The 23,838-nt window shown below is 31.5% G+C and overlaps 1 protein-coding gene across 1 annotated transcript in view; it reads right to left on the reverse strand.

Moving 5' to 3' along the window:
• Positions 1–443: 443 nt before the first annotated feature.
• Positions 444–23,838, reverse strand: part of LOC126878856 (endoplasmic reticulum junction formation protein lunapark-B-like) — a 109,416-nt gene continuing 86,021 nt past the window's right edge. The window contains exons 4-5 of the mRNA XM_050641755.1: positions 7,904–8,189; positions 444–4,077 (exon numbers count right to left, since the gene is read on the reverse strand). Of these exons, the coding sequence (XP_050497712.1) occupies positions 3,531–4,077; positions 7,904–8,189 (833 nt within the window). The 3' untranslated portion in view covers positions 444–3,530. The remainder of the gene's footprint in view (positions 4,078–7,903; positions 8,190–23,838) is intronic.

A 23,838-nucleotide genomic window follows, 5' to 3' on the forward strand; every position in this document is an offset into this window, starting at 1 on the left:
CGTTAGCGGCTTCTGGAGTGTCTCGAGACATATCTAATTTCATTGATAAAATGCGCAGTCCCACCGATTTCCACTTGAACCATACCCATACCATTGCGGAACCCATATTGAGTGTCACAAATATCCAGCTCCAGTTTAGAGTGTATTCTGGCGTGGATAATTTTCAGCAGAATTTTCAAGGTATGTGACATTAAGCTTATTTTGACAGATGTGGATAAATAATTTTACAAAATGGCGCCCGTCTGCTAGTTTAAATGATTGTTTCACCATAAAAGCAACATACAGGTAACTTAGTTCAATTATTCAAACATTGATCATTTATGGTTCAGAAAATATTTGGGGCTGATTTTACACCGTATAGTAATGTATTTCTATGAAGTAAAGGTCTCCTCAGTTTTGTATTTGAAAATATACATAGTAATATCCAGATAAAACTGCAGATAATCTAAGTTATGTGTTTAATCAGTATTAAAAAATATTAAATCGATTTATGTACATTTTTAAAAACAACTTAGTATCCTGCTGATATGAATGAATCTATAACTTTTTACATAATTTCCTTTTTATCTAGTTACACAAGGATTTAAAAGGATTGAAACGTTAGTAGTAAGTATCTACGCTATAATTTATCAACAACTCCAAAAGGGACAAGTTACAACATTTAAGAGGCACCAGTAGCGATCAACAGGTAGCAACAAACGCGGTCCAAGATTGCGGCTGTAATTTTGAATATTTTGTCGAGATATTTGGCACACATATTCGTAATATAATAAAGAATGGCGGTACAGAGCCCAATTTGAGAAATACGTTAGTATGTGCAAATCACTCTATAACTAAATAAAACATTGCAAAAAGGAGCCTATACCGCCATTAAGAAGAACAAAAAAATAAACTTTCTTCAAATAAACTTTTTTATCCCATGCCTAGATTTTGTGTCATATTGGACATAGTAAAATCTTTCATCTCTAACAAGAAATCGAATATATCATAACTAAATAACTGATTAGTCAACATAGAGAAAGTGTCACTGTCATTTTGACAAACCTGCGTCAGATTTCTGTTCTGTTATCTGCATAGGGATTACGAACACTCTACGGCGCTACGGTAAAACATGGCGGAAAAGATTCGTATCGAGTGTTAGTAATTCCTATGTAGATAACAGAACAGAAATCTGACGTAGGTTTGTCAAAATGACAGTGACACTTTCTCTATGTTGACTAATCAGTTATTTAGTTATAATATGTTCGATTTCTTGTTAGAGATAAAAAATTTTACTAGGTCAATATGACACAAAATCTAGGCATGGGATAAAAAAGTTTATTTGAAGAAAGTTTATTTTTTTGTTTTTCTTAATGGCGGTACAGGCTCCTTTTTGTAATATTTTATTTAGTTATAGAGTAATTTCCACATACTACGATATGTCTCAAATTCGGCTCTGTACCGCCATTCTTTACTATACAGGTTGATTTATTAGTAGGGTAAGCTCAATAGCTCCGCTATAGTAATAGATAGCAATAAAAGTTAATAACAAAAATTTTAGCCACCTTTGAGCTTCACATTACAAAATTAGTTAAAATGGTACAGGGTGTTCGATAACACAGTGGCAGACCAAACTTATGTTTTTTTTTTAAATGGAACACCCTATATTTTATTTTAAAATCAAAATCCTGTTAACTTCTCCATCACAAAAATATAAAGGTTTGTTATGTTATACAGGGTATTTACAAAGTTATAACCAATTTTATATGAAAATCGTAACAAGTTCAACTCCCTGTATAAATAAAAATAAGCAAAACAACAATGGTTTATTAATGCCATATTTTTTAAAGTATTGTCAAAATTTTCAAAAATGGTCGATATTGCTAATTTTCTTTATATCAAATACAGGGTGAGTCAAAACGCAAGTTCATTATTTTCTCAGTAATTTTAAATGGAACACCCTGTATTTTATATCACTATTGAAAAGTACCATTACCGTACTTTAATTTTTAGATAACATTCCCTATGTCTAAATTTATTAGTTTTCGAGATATTTTCATTTTTCAATGGACCAGTAGCGTGGCCACCCAAATCACCAGAATTTAATAGACTGCACTGATTTTTTTGAGGTTGCGTTAATAATGAAGTTTATAAAATACCTCCAACAACAAGGGATGAGATGAAAAATAGAATACAAAGTGTATTTCGATGTGTTAATTTACAAATGCTTCGTAGAGCAAGTAGCTCAACCAATGATCGTTTTTAGGCGTGCATAAATGTGTTAGGAGGTAATTCTGAACACCTTATGTAATTAAATATTAAAAATATTTTATTAAAAGTAGCTTCTAATTTTTTCATACATGTTTTTTTGCAAAATGTTATACTGATAAATTATGTTTCGTTCTTTATTTGTTACATTGTTACATTTACATACAAAAGTAGTGTTTAATTGTCTTCACAAAATATTGTATTTTGTTTTTGTGTTTTTTTGTAAAATTTATTAATAATTTTCTTTGTTTATTTGTTGCATTTACATAAAAAGATAGTTTTTCATTGTTTCAAAAATGTTGCTTGTAGTGGTTGTGTTTTTGTTTGTAAAATGTATTACTAATAAATTATTTTTATTTCTTTGTTTGCTACAGTGTTACATTGATTACCGGATTGATAATCGGTAATCTTCAACTGTTAATTCAGTCATGGCTTACTTAAAATTTAGATAAATTTAAACACCTAAAATAATTTGCTCTGAAAAATGAAAATATCTCGAAAACTAATAAATTTGGGCATAGGGAATGTTATATAAAAATTAAAGTACGTTAATGTTACTTTTCAATAATGATATAAAATACAGGGTGTTCCATTTAACATTACTGAGAAAATAATGTACTTGCGTTTTGACTCACCCTGTATTTGATATAAAGAAAATTAGCAATATCAAGCATTCTTAAAAATTTTGACAATAAATAAAAAAATATGGCATTAATAAACCATTGCTGTTGTACTTATTTTTATTTATACAGGGAGTTGAACTTGTTACGATTTTCATATAAAATTGGTTATAACTTTGTAAATACCCTGTATAACATAACAAACCTTTATATTTTTGTGATGGAGAAGTTAAAAAGATTTCGAATATAAAATAAAATATAGGGTGTTCCATTAAAAAAAAACAAGTTAGGTCTGCCACTGTGTTATCGAACACCGTGTAATATTCTAACTAATTTTTGTAATGCTCAAAGGTGGCTAAAATTTTTGTTATTAACTTTTATTGCTATCTATTACTATAGCGGAGCTATTGAGCTTTACCCTACTAATCAATCACCCTGTATGTATTACGAATATGTGTGCCAAATATCTCGACAAAATATTCAAAATTACAACTGCAATCTTGGACCGCGTTTGTTGCTACCTGTTGATCGCTACTGGTGCCTCTTAATAAAAATCCTTGTTTTTATGTAGATAAAATATTGATGAACCAAAAACTCCTATTTAGCAACAATATCACGAACACCTTTATCAAATTCTCTACTCTCCCTAAAATTTAAAAGAATTTAAAATTCTGTGGCAGACTTGTCCCGATCGATTTCCATGGGAGTCTCCTCGAATACAGCCTTTTCAGGAGTGGCATTTGTACTTTCGACCGATTCCTGGGGTATCCCTGAATCTTCTGGTGATTTATCGGTAGGTTCGCTTTCTCGAGATTCTAAGTCAGACAATTTGTCAAAATCAGAATATTTTTCGAGTTCAGGGGAAGAATTTGAATTCCTTTCGCTCGCAGATTCTTTCGGTAATTCGACTGCGGCAACAGTTTGAATCGGTACTGGAACTTCTGTTTCTGAGGACGATCGTCTAGATTTCACAGATTCTATTGGCTGTAGAGTTGTCTCCGGATCAGAATCTGGAGAATCTCTATCGGAATCAGAAGAATTGTCTACTGACTCGATTTTTGAAGTGCTTCCGAATCTCGGCCCCGTTGGTTTCATTTTTCTGGCTGGATTGAAATGTGCGCAGTAGTAACATCTAAATGAGATATATTCGAATTCTTCTTTCACCGCCATACCATTGTGGCAAAAACATTTTTTGCAAATAAGGGCGTACCTAAAAAAAATAATTACAATAAAAAAATATCTAAAGGTAACAAATTGGGGATAATCATTCAACATAAAAGAAGTTTTAAAAATATATCTTTTTTTCTCAATGGGATTCCATTTGGAACTGAAAATTTATCAAAAAATTGTGAACGGCCGTAGCTCAAGGGCATGATCACTGGCCTCATACGCCAGAGCACGCGGGTTCGAGCCCTGCCAACGACAATCAATTTTTCATTTCTAAAAATGATACGAGCCCTTTCACCGTGCCTCGGAGAGCACGTTAAGCCGTCGGTCCCCCTGGGCTAGTGTACATCGACACTAGTTACTTGAAACAGGGTTAAATATGTAAATGGCGCCGGAACAATCCGAAAGGATCTCCCCGGCAAAAATGCCATACGATATTATTATTATTATTATATCAAAAAATTGACAAACATTTCAATCAAAATTGAAAATTAATTATAATTAACAATTATAATTAAATATTAATTACGACAACTTACATTTTGTTATTCTTTATAATTTGTTTTGTTAATTAACAACATTAATAGTGATTAATAATGTAAAAAAAATGCAAAAACTAAACCTTGCCTCATTAAAAATGCATAACAAAGTAAACGTGCATATTATAGAAGGTATTTCTCAATAATACTAAAAATACTTATTTGAGCAACATGCATAATATATTTGCATGTCTATGGCCGGTTTCACCAACGACGAATAGTAGCTTATTCGATGAATAAAGTTATTCGACCGATAAAACTGACACATCTACATTTCACCAACATCAAATAAGACTTATTTTATTTATTTGTCAAATAAATATTTACTCTTCGAATAAATTGACAACTCAATCTCACTTTATATATCCATAACAAAGAAAATACGTCAGTTTAACTTTAAATTACCAAAATTGTATTGAAACACAATAAAAATATTATAATCAACTAATCAATTTTATTCGACGAATACCTATTCACTGATTTATTTGTCATGCAAAATAGGTTCTAGGTATTTAATACAAAATACCTAGAACGCCAAAACAAGAGGCAATAATTGCTACTTTCTACTTTAAAAAAGTATGAAAATAATGTGTAAATAATATACTAAAAGTAATATTCACACCTTCGTCTCTCCTACCATTCGTAGACCGGTTTCTGCATTTCTACGTTATCAGTACGACTTTATAGGAAAGACGAAGACTGAGAATATCCCTTTCGTATATCGGAGGCCGCTATGCAACCAAACAGTCATTCACAGACTGGTGCAATCTGGATTGTTTAGAAGCAATCTACCTACTTGTTTTGGTAAAGAAACCTATCTGTCCCTCTACTTTGAGGGCACTAGATGGCGCCTGGTATTTAATACAAAATACCTAGAACGCCAAAGCAAGAGGCAATAATTGCTACTTTCTACTTTAAAAAAGTATGAAAATAATGTGTAAATAATATACGAAAAATAATATTCACACCTTCGCCTCTCCTACATTCGTAGACCGGTTTCTGCATTTCTGCGTCATCAGTACGACTTTATAGGAAAGACGAAGACTGAGAATATCCTTTTCGTATATCGCAGGCCGCTATGCAACCAAACAGTCATTCACAGACTGGTGCAATCTGGATTGTTTAGAAGCAATCTAGTCCAGGGCGCATCTGTTTTGAGGTGGACGTTGAGAGGTGACTCATATTTTTTTGCAGAAATTGCTTGAAATTAACTTATATAATAATAATTGAGTTATCCTCCCACTCAAAAAGGTCCGGAACATTGTTTAAATAATCAAAATGTCAAAAAATGAAGGAAAAATTCGATTTTTTTCTTCGTTTTTTGATTATAACTTTAAATGAATTCACTTCAGAGAAAAGTTGCACAGACATAAAAGTTGCATAATTAAATTTCCTACAATATAGGATTGGTTAAAAATTTTAAAAATTGCCACCCTTGTGACAAAATAGCAATAATTGCGAAAAAACTATAAAAAACAAGTATTTGCATTTTACGTTTTTCAACCATTTATGCTATACTTAGGACCTTCATATTTTACCCAGAAAAACTTTATGATATAATGAAACAATACTGTAAATTTTGTTAAGACGGGTTTAACAGATTTTGCAAAATAAATTTTGCAATCCAGCTTTCGCAAAAAAAATTCATTTTTTCAAAATGTTTCAGGACTGAAAATAAAGCAGACAGCAAGTTGTATTTTTTTATATATAGAAGGATACCGTACCTTTCATTTTCAATTTGCAAAATTAAAATCGGTTAACTACCACGGCATCAGGAATTTCTTTTAATAAACATTAATTTTTGGTGCTACGCGCAGGACAGCGGTGTTCGATTCACACAAGTTGATTTCCACCAAAATGTCTTCCAATCTTTATCTAATATATTATTTTCTTACTCTTTATTTTGTTGTATTTTAATATTTTAATTCCACAAAAATTAAACTAACTTGATTATTGTTTATGAAATATTGTTTAAAAATTGCATATGTTTAAAAATAATAAACTTTTATTCTCTAAGTTAAAATATACGAACAAAGAAAGTTTTTGCTAAAAAAAGTGTTATTTCAAAGGACAGAGTATGTGTCTTTATTTTGCAATAAATAAATTTATTTGTATCGAAATGTACTAAAAATTAAAATTTATCAATCATTATCAAAGGTCATTGGAATGTCCAATCAGAGCAAATGTATCCGCTGTCCCGCGAGTAGCACCAAAAATGAATGTTTATTTAAAAAAATTCCTGACGCCGTAGTAGTTAACCCATTTTAAATTTGCAAATTGCAAATGAAAGACACAGTAAAAATTCAACTTGCTGTCGGCTTTATTTTCTGTCCTGCAACATTTATTTTGCAAAATCTATTAATCCGATCCTAATGAAATTTATAGTATTGTTTTACTATATCATATAGTTTTTCTGGATGAAATACGAAGGTCCTAATAAATGGTTGAAAAACGTAAAATTCGAATACTTGTTTTTTTATGGTTTTTTAGCAATTATTGCAAATTTGCAATCAGAGTGACAATTTTTAAAATTTGTAACTAATCCTATATTGTAGGGAATTTAATTACGCAACTTTTATGTCAGTGCAACTTTTCTCGGAAACGAATACTTTTAAAGTTATAATCAAAAAAACGAAGAAAAAAATCGAATTTTTCCTTCATTTTTTGACATTTTGATTATTTAAACAATGTTCCGGGCTTTTTTTAATGGGAGGATAATGCGAATATTATTATATGAGTTATTTTCAAACAATTTCTGCAAAAAATATGAGTCACTTCTCAACATCCAAATGTACTAATATTTTTGGTAAAATTGTTTTGGTAAAGAAACCTATCTGTCCCTCTACTTTGAGAGCACTAGATGGCGCCTGGTATTTAATACAAAATACCTAGAACGCCAAAGCAAGAGGCAATAATTGCTACTTTCTAATTTAAAAAAGTATGAAAATAATGTGTAAATAATATACGAAAAGTAATATTCACACCTTCGTGTCTCCTACCATCCGTAGACCGGTTTCTGCATTTCTGCGTCATCAGTACTACTTTATAGGAAAGACGAAGACTGAGAATATCCCTTTCGTATATCGGAGGCCGCTATGAAACCAAACAGTCATTCACAGACTGGTGCAATCTGGTCCAGTCTGTGAATGACTGTTAACCAAAATTATAGGAAGAAAAAATAACGGGATAGTGAATTACCAAGGTTGTTTTTATACATAAAGCCCAGTGCAAATAAGAAAGTCCACCGATGACAAAACTGTTAGAAAATTTGAAAAATGATCTGTTGTAAATATATGTTATCAACTTATTCTTATATATTATTGGTCTCACCTATTTGACGGGCCATCACCAACCAAATAATCCACCATCTTATCTAGTACCGACCGATTTGCTGGTAATACGCCCATTGGTGAAGGCAGAGGTGTGCCAGTAGCTAAAGGTCCAGCCCTCGGAGCCGCCATCCTTAATCCAGGAGTAGGTACAAGAGTATTACTCCTTGAAGGTCCCAATAAAGGCGCCTGCTGTGGAAGAGGTCTATTTTGAAACATGGCCGTTGACCCAGCAAACAGTCGTGTTTTCAAAGTTTGATTTGCTCCTATATTTCTTTGACGAAGTCCTAAAACAGATATGGATTATATAAGTGGAAAAGTGAAAGAAAGTGTTTGTTTAGTGAACATATTTCAATAGCTGTTGTAACCGTTGTGTACCACTGGTAAACCCGATTTGGGGTCGTGAATTCACCAAGTTGCCATTACACGTGTGACGTAATTGATAAGTTACCTACAACACGACATAGTCCAGAAAGCCACTGCGCATCCGCTAGGAAAAATATAGGAAAAATATATATAAAAAGGACCCCCTTTAACAAATTTGCATGTTGCCAGGACCAAAAGTGGGTCAAAAATTTTTTAAACGTTTTCTTTTTGTTTTTTTTTCCTAAAATTATTTTTTTTGCATGGAACAAAGTTTTTTGGATCATTCCAAACAGAAAAGGTCTTTAGTGACTTTTCTCTAAAGTTGATAGTTTTTGACATATAAGCGATTAAAAATTGAAAAATTGCGAAATCGGCCATTTTTAACCTTCAAAAACTATGTGAAAAACTTAAAATTTGAATGTTGCCAAGGTAGGTGATATTCTTTAAACATCGATTGATGAAATCCCGAAGAGTGTTTTGCAACACAGTATTCAAAACTCCTTTGTTTTTTAATTTCTAATCACGCATGCGCGACACTATTTTCCACCGTTGCATGTGTATACAGTATGGTGAAAATGAAAGGAATAAATTCGTTATTTTGTAAACCGTAGACTTTAAGGAAAAAACCCGAAACAGGTCGATTTTTATTTTTAATTTATGATATTGTGGCATATATGGTATACTAGTGACGTCATCCGTCTGGGCGTGATGACGTAATCGATTATTTTTTTTAAATGAGAACTGGGGTCGTGTGTTAGCTCATTTGAAAGGTTCTTCAATTCTCTATTCAGTAATGTAAACATTAACATAATGATTTATACAGGGTGTCCAAAATTTTTTTATTAAATTAAATTATTTGACAAAAAAGAAGTAGAAGGACACCCTGTATAAATAATTATATAAATGTTTATATTACTGAATAGAGCATTGAAGAACCTTTCAAATGAGCTAGCACACGACCCCTATTCTTATTTAAAAAAATCATCGATTACGTCATCACGCCCAGATGGATGACGTCACTAGTATTATATGTGCCACAATATCATAACTTAAAAATAAAAATCGACCTGTTTCGGGATTTTTCCTTAAAGTCGCTGGTTTACGAAATAACGAATTTATTCCTTTCATTTGCACCATACTGTCGGTGGAAAATAGTGTCGCGCACGCTTGATTAGCACTTAAAAAACAAAGAAGTTTTGAATATTGTATTGCAAAAAACTCTTCGGGATTTCATCAATCGATGTTTAAAGAATATCTACTTACCTTGGCAACATTTAAATTTTCAGTTTTTCACATAGTTTGTGAGGGTTAAAAATGGCCAATTTCGCAATTTTTCAATTTTTAATCGCTTATATGTCAAAAACTATCAACTTTAGAGAAATGTCACTAAAGACCTTTTCTGTTTGGAATGATCCAAAAACCCTAAAAAAACTTTGTTCCATGCAAAAAAAATAATTTTAGGAAAAAAACAAAAAAAAAAACGTTTAAAAAATTTTTGACCCACTTTTGGTCCTGGCAACATGCAAATTTGTTAAAAGGGGTCCTTTTTGAGTAAGATTGTGCAAAAAATCTGAATCGGAATATTTTTCCTAGCGGATGAGCACTGGCTTTCTGGACTAACAAAAATGTGATTTTTAGTGGGCAAAAGAAAGTATTCTATTTTGTCCACTAAACATTTTTTCTTTTTTCCCTTAAAAAAAATAAAATTTCATATTCGGCTCATTTAAGTGCCTTTGATTTTTTTTTCCATTTGAAGTTATTTTTTTTTAATATCAAATTAAACTAAAAAAATGTGTATATGGGTATGGAGACCCATATAAATATTAGGGGGCCCCTTTGTAGCGATTTTTTACGTTCTTAAGAGTTTTTAATTTTCTAGATGAATATACGAGGCTGAACAAATGATGTAACGGTAAAGTTACTCTTTGACCGTGTATACTAAAATTTAAAGAGTCCCTTCATGTTGATGATATTTTATGCATTTTCATGTGACACTTTTTCAGAATTTTCAACTTGAGACAGAATAATGAGTTGTGTGATATCAAAGCTTGAAATGTAATTTTTCTTCAAAAGTATAGTTCTGAAAATAGTTTTGTGGTATTTCTGTATTATACTTTATTCACTGAATTCAGTCAAAACTGCCTATTAACAAAATAAAACTGTATCAATTAAAACAGGTTTAAATGTTTATTTTTGAAATTTCATATTCGTCTATTGATTAATATTTACAAATGGATTTTTAATCAAAATTAATGAAGATGAACTTCCATTACTCATGAAATTCTTCTTTTTTCAATTAGAGTAGTCTGCAACAGTAAGTTTATTTCAGCTATCAATAATTATTAATGGTAGAAGTTTTGATTACAATTACAGTTAAAACTACTTTATATTTGAGTTTCGATTGTCACCTTGGTAATCGTTTTCAAAATACAAATTAAATAAATTATTTTGTTTTGTTAAAAATAGAAAAATTCTTCTAATTGTTTCAGTGTCTCGGCAAGAGCCCCATAATCATATCCAGCGACCTCGAAACTTTTTGGTAGAATTAGAGAGATAAAAAATGCACGGGTACGGGTCGAATTTAAATACGTGGAAACTATATTACCTACGCATATTAGCGCTTTGGGTCTAAGTTTTATCAGAGCGTCGCTCCAATTTTTTTTATGAGGATCGAAGCTGGATTAACTGTCGATTCAAAAATATACAAAAAAAAAAACGATTCTGAAATGAAGTAGATATTATGTAAACCACTGATTCCCTAAGTGGTCCAGGTGGACACCCAGGGTCCATGAGGGGTCTACGCTGGCGTGAAATAAAAATAGGGGTTCACAATTTGGAAGTGGGGATCCACGAAAATTTTATAGTGATTTGGTATTTATTTAAACAAATTTGCATTTTTTTATCGTAAAATATCAATGGCAAAAATAATGTTTTAATAGTAGGGACTCAAAAATGTCATTATAATGCATTATAATAAGTTATTTTGATTAAAACAAGTTTTTGATCAAATTTTAGTGTAAAATACATTAAAATACCGTTTTTAGACCGAAAGAACGGTCATTCACCTATCCAGTGATATAAAGTTTTTGAAGTTATACTTCTTTACGCGCGATATGAGGGTGAATTTTTATATGTTAAAACCTACGATTCGGGCGCATGCGCATTATAACTTTGTTCTGATTGGATGTTCAAATGACATGTCAAAAATTATTCAATATGGCGGCTGTGGCACAGCTGTGGTTTCATAGAGAAATAAAAAGAATGTTGTTTTTATTTGTCTATGTGTGGTTTGATTATTTATGGTTGTTGCGATTTGAAATTTGTGGGGAAAGAAACAACAAACAAAAGTTAGTTAATAGTTATACTGCCTTTTTAAATAGTTTTCATATATATTTTTGGACTTTTGGTCAAGGAAAACTCATTCTAATTTGGTAAGTAGTTTTTATTATAATCATATTGTAATTATACATTTGGATTAGGTTGGAATAAATTTATTTTCTCAAGAATGGGGATTTTGGAGAGAAATCCGAAATTAGGTCCGATTTTTATTTTTAAATTATGATTTTTTGGCGTAGATTTATTTATCTAGTAGGTATGTAATGCTTTGATTTACATACTTAATTTGATTACCAACAAAAGTTCTACCAATCTTCATCTAATATATTGTTTTCTTACTGCTTTGTCATATCTTAATATTTTCTTCCACAAAAATCAAACTACATAATTGGATTAGGTAAATTCAGAACAACTGTCAAACAGTAAAACGTTCAGTTGCCTTATTTTTCCACATGACAAATAATGTGTAATTGGATGAGTGAGTCTAGGCTTCGATTACGAATCAAAGCGTCCCCAAATTCGCGGGTTCGAATCCCGATGCAAGTTTTTATTTTTTTATGCATTTTATGATTGTAAGTATATTTGTTATATAATTTTTTTCAGAAAATGCGTATTTAAAATTCTTGCCAACAATTATTATTGTTCAGAAATCATTTTTTCTTTGTGGCATTTTTCAATGTTTTTGTGTGCGTTTTATTCTTTTATTTTTTAAAATTTTTGGTATTGTCTTAATAAAAATTTTTGGAAAGTAGTAAGTATTAAAATTCGTTTAATATTTAAATGAAATATAAATAAACTGTTTAAAGCACATTATATCAATTTCGTTAAAATCACATAATATGTAATAGAAGTATAACTTCTTACGTGCGTACAAAGTACACACACATTCTTTTTTATAGTATTTTTACTACAAAAGCGATATTACGTAGGTCAAAATTTTTGACGTAAGAGAACTGTCAAAACATTAGAATGTGACTTTTCATTATTGCCATGTTTATAATAAACATGGCAATAACGAAAAGTCACATTCTAATGTTTTGACAGTTCTCTTACGATAAACATGGCAATAATGAAAAGTCACATTCTAATGTTTTGACAGTTCTCTTACGTCAAAAATTTTGACCTACGTAATATCGCTTTTGTAGTAAAAATACTATAAAATCGTTTGTCAAATGACTGAGTAATTAATTTTTAAAATGAGATGTGCAACGTGGATATCACATAACATAACTAAGCAAATTGATATTATGTTATGTGATTTCCACATTGCATTTCTAATTTTAAAAATTAATTGCTCAGTCATTTGACAACCAATTTTAAAAAACTTTATATCGCTGGATAGGTAAATGACCGTTCTTTCAATTTACAAAAAAATATACTGGGTGTTTCAATAAATAAAGTCAACAACGTTTTTTTTTCAAACATCCGCCATTTTTTATTTAAAAGCGATATAAAAAAATTCAATATATCCAAACAAAACTTTTACTAAAATAAAACATTTAAGCGAAAACCGCATATTTCTATTTTGAGTCGTTTAGAAGTTATAGGCAGTTAAAATGGGGGAAAATATAAGTGGACACCCGGTGTAATAGGTCATAATGAAAAACTCTTAGAGTTAGACTCTTACTTATTTATATATTTTATAATTATAATTCCTGAGAATTTTGTAGTTTCTTTTGTTATTATTACATTTGTAGTATATTTGTTTATCGTATGTTATCTTTTTTATTTTAATATTTTTTTAAATAAAATAACTTTTTAGTTTTAATTATAACGACTAATAACAAAATCAGAGTATTTTTTTAATTAAGTTAAATAAATTTTAAAAGTATTTTTGGACGTTTAATTTTTAACAGATTTTTTCTGTAGTTTGAATTGAAAACTCGTCGTTTATACCCCGTTTAGGCTTAAGCCTCTTCAGGGTGAAGGATCCTCCTTTTCAGGAGTGTGGGAGATTGCGTCGATGGTGTGTGGAGAAGCAGAATTGCTAGTGGATTGGGTTAAGAAGGTGGTTTTAGCGCAGAAGCTGTAGGAGCGAAAGATAGAAATTGCCATGCTCAGCAAGCGACCAGTCAGTGAGGGGGTTCCAAATCTGTCACCTTAGAGGAACGGCTCTTAGATCAGCGTGTGGGGGATGCAGTTGTTTATCTGCGATACATTAAGTTAGTTTGTTCAAGTATTTCGTAGTACTCATCGGGAAGTTCGTTTCTGTATTTTTTTATTTCTGTATTTTTATTATTATTAATTATTTTTATATTTTAATCAAATAAATATAATTATTAATTTATTTCTGTAGTCGGAATACCACAAGAATAAGTAACTAAGTACTGATTTGTATAATTTATTACATATAATAATTTTAATAAAAATGTAATATTTCCATAAGTTTCCGAAAGTTTCCAATATGCCCGGAAAGTTTCCGGGAATCCGGGTTACCATTTTATTTCCTTTTGGAGTTTTATTTTTATTTTTTTTTTGTTTTTCTCATTTGTTTTTTTTTTGTAGTTTTGGGCATTTGTCTCAGAATCAGTACTGTCAATTAGCCTATTTTTTTGGAAATATTTTAATGGAATTACAGCTTTCTTTTTTAATTTCATAGTGTAAGTCGGTAATCCTGTATCATCTTCACTATCAGAGTCGGTGCTGTCTATTATACGATCTTTATATAAGTTTATCGTTAGAGGCTGAATACTGCTCATCAAACTACTTTGGCTGTCTTTAATACACCTATGAGATTTTTTTGCATAATCACATTCGTGATACATTCCAGAATAAGGTTCAAGAAGTCGCCCACGCGAAAAGTGGTCCAATTTTTTTTTAACAATTTTTTTTAAATCAAATTTCAAAAATCAATATTTTCGGCCCCAACAATTTTCTTTTAGATTTTTTCGACCATTCTGGACAAAAAAGGTCTCTTGTAATTTTTCTCCAAAGTTGATCGTTTTCGAGTTATAAGCAATTTAAAATTTTGAAAACGCGAAAATGGCTATTTTTAAAACTTAATAACTCGGTTAAAAATTATTATTATGAAAGTCAGAAAGTAACTAAATCAAAGTTTAAAGTCCCACCTATATGATACTGAAGAAATGTGTGTCATTAATTTATTACTAAGCTGTTATTTTTAATTATTAACAATGAGCGGTAAGATCGTATTGACGCGGCTGTAAATGTGAGTGCGAGTAAGATGCACCATTGACTGCCGGAATGGCATCCCTCTCGCACTCACCATTGACGGCAGCCTAATACGTGCATGGCGCACTTTATTACTACTGATAAATAACAGGTTAGTAATAAAACAATGACAAAAATTTCTTCATGATCTTGTAGAGGGGGCTTTAAACTTTGATTTAGTCACTTTCTAACTTTTATAATAATAACTTTTAACCGAGTTATTAAGCCTTGAAAATCTCAATTTTTCGTTTTTTTCAATTTTAAATTGCTTACAACTCAAAAACGATCAACTTCAGAGAAAAATTATAAGAGACCTTTTTTGTTCAAAATGGTCCAAAAAATCAAAAAAAAATTGTCCGGGTCGAAAATATTGATTTTTGCAATTTGAATAAAAAAATTGTTAAAAAAAAATTGGACCTCTTTTCAGGTTTGCGACTTCTTGAACCTTATTCTGGGATGTCTCACGAATGTGGTTATGCAAAAAAATCTCATGGAAATATTTTTTCCAACGAACCTGCCGTTTTCGCCTTGTCTAACTTGTAAATTATTAATGTTAGAATTCTACCTTTCAATTTTGTTAAACTATTTTTATTGCAGTATGTGAGCCAATATTTTAATAATAAATTGTGATCTTATAAATTGTAATATGCATAAAAGATAAAGACAAACGCATAAATTTTAAACTAGTCTTTCTTTAAGCCCACTTATATTTTTAATATGAATAATTGATTTATTAGTTTTGAGATTACGTATAGTATAGAAATATGAAAGTGACGTGATTCACCGGTGGCCATGAACAAGGTTGCAAGAAAAACTAAGCATGTATTGTATTCATACCACTAATACCGCCGGTGGTACATACACGTCATAGTGAACGTGTTAATAATTTTTATTAGTTCTCCTTTAGAATTTGAATAGACAAGACGAAAACGGCGGCTTCGTTGAAAAAGATTCGTGAGACACCCCAGAATAAGGTTCAAGAAGTCGCTCACGCGAAAAGTGGTCACAATTTGTTAAAATTTTTTTTAAACAAATTGCAAAAAATCAATATTTTCGGCCCTGACATTTTTTTTTAGGTTTTTTGGACCATTCTGAACAAAAAAGGTCCTATGTAATTTTTCTTTAAAGTTCGTTTTTGAGTTATAAGCAATATAAAATTGAAAACGCGATTTTCAAGGCCCAAAAGCACCAGTAAAAAATATTATTTTTGAGGTTACCAAGTGCCTAAATTGAAGTTCAAACCTTCTTGTATCCGTTCCCGATGAGTATTTTGGGCTTATTTTATTTTAAACTATTGTTTTTTAATTGTTAATGCAGCGCTTTTGACAGGGCTTTTGTATATTATGTAACTCGGGCGTTCTTGGCGTTTTTTTATACTTGTTATATATAAGTACGTACGTTTTTGGTAACCATGTTTTTTCGTTTTTATAATTTAATATGATTTTTTGATGTTTATTATAATTTTTGAAGGTATAAATAACAATTAAAAAATTAATAAACCGTAATAAATTTTACAAATGTGTAGCAAAATTAATTTTTTTAGTTTTTATCATTAAGATCTAACAGTTTTTAAGATTAAAATTAAATTTAGTAATTTTTAAGATTAACTTCGGAAATATCCCATGTATGTACATCTAATGCTTTTAAATTTCATGCATTTAGATCTTCATTGCAAACATATTATATGGAGAAATGCCATATTTTTAAAAAATATCAGGTTTTGAATTTTTAAGATTTTGGTTACGTGGCAGATGAAACAGGAGTATTATCACCCAAATTGATGTCAAAAAACCCAGTACCTAATGAACTGATTAAACGATGCAAATGTAAAAAACTTGTAAAACTAAAGCATGTAATTGCAAGAAAAATAATGTTAGTTGTTTACATTTATGTGGTTGCAATGCGAAAATATGAATTTCAAATAAATTTTGCTACACATTTGTAAACTTTCGAACGCTATATTAATTTTTTAATTGTTATTTATACATACCTTCAAGAATTATAATAAACATCAAAAAATCATTGATTTATCAAAACTAAAAAAAACATGGTTACAAACATGGTTACCAAAAACGTGCCTTTGTATATTTAACAAGTGTAAAAAAGCGCCGAGAACGCCCGAGCTACATAATATAATATATAGATAAGGCGAAAACGGCGGGTTCGTTGGAAAAAATATTCCCATGAGATTTTTTTCCATAATCACATTCGTGAGACATCCCAGAATAAGGTTCAAGAAGTCGCCCACGTGAAAAGTGGTAAAAATTTTTTTTAGCAATTTTATTTTAATCAAATTGTAAAAATCAATATTTTTGGCCCGGACAAATTTTTTTTAATTCTTTTGGACCATTCTGGATAAAAAAGGTCTCTTATAATTTTTCTCTAAAGTTGAACGTTTTCGAGTTATAGCAATTTAAAATTGAAAAAACGAAAAATGGCGATTTTTAAGGCTTAACAACTACGTTAAAAGTTATTATTCTGAAAGTCAAAAAGTGACTAAATCAAAGTTTAAAGCCCTCCCTACAGGATCCTGAAGAAAATTTTGTCATTATTTTATTACTAAGCTGTTATTTTTAAGTAATAATAATGAGCGCCATGTACGTGTTAGGCGGCCGTAAATGCCGAGTGCGAGAGAGATGCCCCATTCCGGCAGTCCAATTGTGCATCTTACTCGCACTCACATTTACAGCCGCGTCAATACGATCTAACCGATCATTGTTATTAATTAAAAATAATAGCTTAGTAGTAAATTAATGACACAGATTTCTTCAGGATCATGTAGGGGGCTTTAAACTTTGTTTTAGTCACTTTCTGACTTTCATTTCTGAGTTTAAGTCTTAAAAATGGCAATTTTCGCGTTTTTCAAATTTTAAATTGCTTATAACTCTAAAAAGATCAAGAAAAATTAGAGAAATTTAGAGAAAAATTATTAGGACCTTTTTTGTCCAGAATGGTCCAAAAAACCTAAAAAAAATTTGGCCGGGCCAAAAATATTGATTTTTGCAATTTGATTTAAAAAATTGTTGAAAAAAAATTTGGACCACTTTTCACGTGGGCGACTTCTTGAACCTTATTCTGGGATGTCTCACGAATGTGATTATGCAAAAAAATCTCATGGGAATATTTTTCCCAACGAACCCGCGTTTTCGCCTTGTCTAATAGCCCAGACGCGCGACAGCCCGAGCGCCCGCCTTGTCATAAGCGCTGTATTAACAATTAAAAAACAATAGTTTAAAATAAAATAAGCCCAAAACACTCATCGGGTACGGATACACGAAGGTTTGAATTTTAATTTGGGCACTTGGTAACCTCAAAAATAATATTTTTACTGGTGCTTTTGGGCCTTGAAAATCGCCATTTTTCGTTTTTTTTTAACTAAAGAAAAGCGTTTCTTAAAAATTGTTTTTTCATATTTTTTTATTTTTTACTTTTTAGTCTTACACTTTTCAAACATTAAAATATATCGTCATGTTTATTAAAATATGTATCAAACATATCGCTGGTACCTATGATTAATGTGATTCCTAATAAATTTCCAGTGAAAATAATAACTCTTTGATAAGTGTTGGCGATACAATTCTTTTTTATATGCGTGTCCGCGAAGATTATAACTCCCAAAATATTTATAACGAAAAGATTTAGTTCATAATAGATGCCGACGAAGACAATTATTTCCCTTTCTGTTTCTGTTTCTGCCGACGAAAACAATTATTTCTGAGAACTTTTTAGTAATTATAATTTTCGTGGACCCACAAACAGAAATGATGTTTTTTGCTGATACTCCTCAAAAAATAAATTTTTTCGCTAACACTTTATTAGGGATTATAATTTTCACAATCATATAATCGAAAATAATATTTTTCGCGGCGTTCTAAGAAAGTTCTACTCTTCGCCGCATTTTTCGGAGTTATACTTTTCGTAGGCGGAGGCGATATGATGTACAAACATGAAAAGTAGTCGGAATCGGCAAAAAATTTGAAACTTTATTGTTTATTTATGAAGCATAACGTAAACAATTAACGTAAAAAGTGAAATTATGTATAGTTCATATAATTAGCTACAATCTGTAAAAGTTTCAAGTTTCTTCATTGTAAAAAACAAGAGAATTTAAGCATCTTCCGTTAAAATCGCTTTTTTATTTATTTAAACACTTAATAAACATAAAAAAATTGTTGTTGACTATTCGTGTATTGTTCCCTCAGTGAAATTAACGTCCAAAAATTTGACCCAAACGATTGAACTAAAGAAAAGCGTTTAATTAATTACATAATACGACAAAACGAATTCTAATGTTAATTGTAGCACAAAACGTCTCTACCGGTGGTTTTTCAAAGACTACGATAAAACACGAATTTTTTCAATTCGAGTTTTGGTTGAAGTTTTGTTTCGTATCGTATTGAAATTTGACACCAATAAGCGCCGATTTTTAAATAAAAAAATTATGAGCGTTCAAAATTTGAAACTTTATTGTTTATTTATGAAGCATAACGTAAACAATTAACGTAAAAAGTGAAATTATGTATAGTTCATATCATTAGCTACAATCCGTAAAAGTTTCAAGTTTCTACATTGTAAAAAACAAGAGCATTTAAGCATGTTCCATTAAAATCGTTTTTTTTATTTAAACAATTAATAAACATAAAAAACTTTTTTTTATTGACTATTCGTGTATTGTTCCCGCGAACGCATATGTCTGCAAATTTTCATTCATTTGCATTGAAGAAAAGGCAGTCAAATTAACGTCTAAAGATTTGACGCAAACTATTGAACTTAAGAAAAGCGTTTAAAAAAAAATTTCTTCAGGATCTTGTAGGGGGGGGGGGTTAAATTTTAATTTTGTCAATATTTGACTTTCATAATAATAATTTTTAATCGAGTTATTAAGCCTTGAAAATGGCTATTTTCGCGTTTTTCAAATTTTAAATCGCGTATAACTCGACAACAATCAATTCTAGAGAAAAATCACTGGAGACCTTTTTTGCTGGTCCGTTTTTTCGTAGTCTGAAATTCGAAACCTGTAATCTGTTCCACCATTAAAACTTCCCCTGTTCCAGTGTTCCCGTACATCAAAGTTTGTCCGACTAGACACCGTTAAGCTATTAACAAATGTTAAGCTTGCTATTAATGAACTTTTTTTTTTGGTAAGCGGGATCCAGGCCTATAACCGCACAACCTTTAAAAATTAAAAAAAAAAACATAGTTTTTGGGAGGTTTAGAGGTGTTTCGCCCATTTTTTGAATATCCTAAAATACTCAGTTATTTCAAATTATGCATACATAATCTACTAACATAACCTTGAGTTGACCTATTTTGAACTCTATAAAATGGAGAAAACCCCCTAAACAAACAGTTTTCCCAATTTTTCAAAATGGCGCACCTCACGGAAAAATCTGAAAAAAATCAGATAGATAGTTTTTGATAAAATAAACAGAATACAAAAAAAAAATTAGACATGCAGCCATCTCCAAAAAAAGTTATGTTTTAAAAAAATTAAAGAAAAATTTGAGGTTATTTACACTCGACTTACGGGTCCATAAAAAATAGACATGTTTTGTAAAAGCCTCAGCTACTCGTGTGAATTTTTTGAAATTTTTAAATCAATTGCAACCCAACTAAAAAAATAAAATCTAAGAATTTACGTTTTTGGCTGTGGGGGGTGGCGAGCTAAAATTCCGCCGGATCTTATTTTTTAATCGCATAGAACGTAAAAAATGAAAAAAATTTAATTCTAGGAGTGACGACATTTTGCCTATCTTTTAAAGGGCCCACTTTTCCATAAGGAGTGTTACGGGGTCCTTTTATCGAAATAAATAGATTTTACTTTTACGTGAAGGTTACGATACATTTTTTACGATATTTTGAAATCTTTTGTCGGTAGTTAGTAACTTTAACGGTTGTTTGTGATTAAAAGCGTTTGATAAACATTCATTATGCAAATAAGAATTTAAATACAAAAGATACATTATTATTTACGGAACCTTGAACTGTTTGGATAAATATTTTTTACTTTTCATACAGACCAACATAATGTATAAACAATATCGGTAAAAGTATAGAGTTTACTTTACTTACTTTTTAAAATTAAGTAGCTAATTAACGCATATTATGCTCTTATATTGTAAAATGAATGAGTGAAAGTATCCAGAATTAAAACTAAAATAATTTCAAACAGATTTTCTGGCGCCTATCATATCAGCGATTGTCAAAAGATGAAAAACATTGAAACAATTTTCCAGTAAACCAGTGACGGATCTACGGGGAGAGAAAATGGGGAAATCCCCCCCTCTAACAAGGTCCAAAATTGAAGAAAATAAATTGTTGAAACAAAAATATATCAGCTGTCAATTATTAGAGGTACCAAAAATCTTAAACAGTACAAAAGGCCGGCTTTGATTTTCTGAATATCGACTGTGTACCTGCATAATGTCCTATATGATTTTGGATAACTTTTCAGGAAAGAGTAAAAACTATTTTAGTTTTGTTTAATACATTGGCGTACTCTAGACGATAAAATTATATTATCGTCATACAAGGAGTTTAGTCACTCTTTGCAATTCTAAAACAAATTCAAATTACGGGGCGAATTGAAGTGACCACTGACTTAGCCGGTTGTCTCCAATAATAGACACCATAGACTGCGTAAAGTGTGTATTGGAGACCACCGCCTTACAGATCCTATAAACACAACTTAAGTGGAAAGTCTACTGTGACAAGGGAAAAAACAGGCCGATTTTCCGGATTTTTTTTCTAACAAAATATGACTCGTACATTAAATTAAATTAAACCGTTATCTTTATTATATATTCAGTATTTGTAAAAAAATTTTCAAGTCGAAATATTCAAAATTGCCGTCGTGGCACTCCTTCAAGCGCAGATCTGTTTTTTAGGAGCCCAAACGATATACATGAAATCTCACGTCTGGGTGATCTGAAACAAAAAACAAAAATGGTTATCAGTCGATCGGACAGCTCAGTGGGACTAGCGGCTGCCCGCCACTTCACTTCGCCGTGAGGTATGTGAATTCAAGCCCAGCCAGGTCATCGGAAAAACAAAAAAGGCTAACGCGCCAGTATAAAATTCTAAATATGAATCTGGCGCTTAGACTTTAATATGCGGGCGTCTGATCGGCCTATGAGGGAACATCAAATTTGGGCAAAAAATAGAAAATAATTTCAAGAATTTTTTTTTCGGCGCCAAAATTTTTTATCGACAAAATCCTCCGTCAGACGAGAGTCAATACTATGTAGATGATAACCATATTTTGGTTTTTGTTTCAGATCACCCAGACGTGAGATTTTATGTACACCGTTTGGGCACCTAAAAAAACGGACCTGCGCTTGAAGGAGTGCCACGACGGCAATTTTGAATATTTCGACTTGAATTTTTTTTTACAAATACTGAATACTGTCGGAAAAATGAAAGAATACCCATAAACGATCACATCAATCACTTATTTTGTATTTGCTGTCATTTTCTATAACAAATGTCTGTTATTTATAGAAAAAGACGGCAAATACAAAATAAGTGATTGATGTGATCGTTCATGGGTCATCATCATTTTCTTTGCCTTATCCCTAACCGCATTTCCTAACCGGCTTCCCTAATTGCATTTCTCCACACAACTCTATCTTGGGTCATAGCAATGTTAATCCCCTTTACCAACATGTCCTGCCTTATCGTCTCCCCCCAGGTCTTCTTTGATCTTCCTCTCCTACTCCTTGCAGGAATCTGCACTTCAGCTGTTCTTCGTATTGGGTGATTAACGTCTCGACGTTGAACATGACCAACCCATCTTAACCTATGGTCTCTCATTTTGGCATCAATTGGTGCCACACCTAGACTTGCCCTAATATACTCATTTCTAATTTTATCCTTCTTTGTCACTCCACTCATCCATCTAAGCATTTTCATTTCCGCCACATGCATTCGTTGTTCCTCTTTCTTTTTCACTGCCCAACATTCAGTTCCGTGCATCATAGCCGGTCCTATGGCTGTTTTATAGAATTTTCCCTTCAGCTTCATTGGATTTTTTCTGTCACACAACACACCACTCGCTTCTTTCCACTTCATCCATCCAGCCCTAATTCTACTGAATACTTCTCCATCTATTTCTCCATTACTCTGTAATACCGATCCTAGGTACTTAAAACTATTGCTTTTCACAATCATTTCACCATCCAAAGATACTATTTTATTTGTGGTAACTCCATCTTTAAATGAACATTCCAAATACTCTGTTTTTGTCCTACTAAGTTTTAAACCTTTTTCCTCCAGAGCTTGTCTCCACTGTTCCAGTTTTTGTTCTAAGTATCTTTCACTATTTCCTATTAACACTACATCATCAGCATACATTAGGCACCATGGAATACTACCCTGTAGTTTCGCTGTTATCTGGTCCAAAACTAATGAGAATAAATAAGGACTAAGCACCGAGCCTTGGTGCAATCCTACTTTCACCTGAAATTTATCAGTCTCTCCCACACCTGTCCTAACACTAGTCGTTACTTCCTCATACATATCTCTCACAATCTTTACATATTTGCCAGGGACTCCTTTCTTATTGAGTGCCCACCACAGAATCTCTCAAGGAACTCTATCATATGCTTTCTCAAGATCGATGAATACCATATGAGCGTTGGTCTCTTTATTCCTGTATTTTTCCATCAATTGCCTTACAATGAAAATTGCATCTGTTGTTAATCTGCCCTGCATAAAGCCAAACTGATTATCGGATATTTCGGTTTCTTCACGTATCCGTCTATCAATTACTCTCTCCCATATTTTCATGGTGTGGCTAAGTAGTTTTATAGCCCTGTAGTTTGTGCATTGTTGTATGTCTCCCTTGTTTTTGTAGACAGGTACTAATATACTGCTTCTCCATTCGTCTGGCATTTGTCCAACTTCCATAATTCTATTAAATAGACCTGCTAGCCACCTTATTCCTGTCTCTCCCAATGCTCTCCATACTTCCCCAGGAATATCATCTGGTCCGACTGCTTTTCCTTTCTTTATTTTTTGAAGCGCTTGAGCCACTTCCTCGTTTGTTATTCTGGTAACCATTGC

The sequence above is a fragment of the Diabrotica virgifera genome, chromosome 1 (genome assembly GCF_917563875.1).
Source record: "Diabrotica virgifera virgifera chromosome 1, PGI_DIABVI_V3a".
NCBI lineage: Eukaryota > Metazoa > Arthropoda > Insecta > Coleoptera > Chrysomelidae > Diabrotica > Diabrotica virgifera.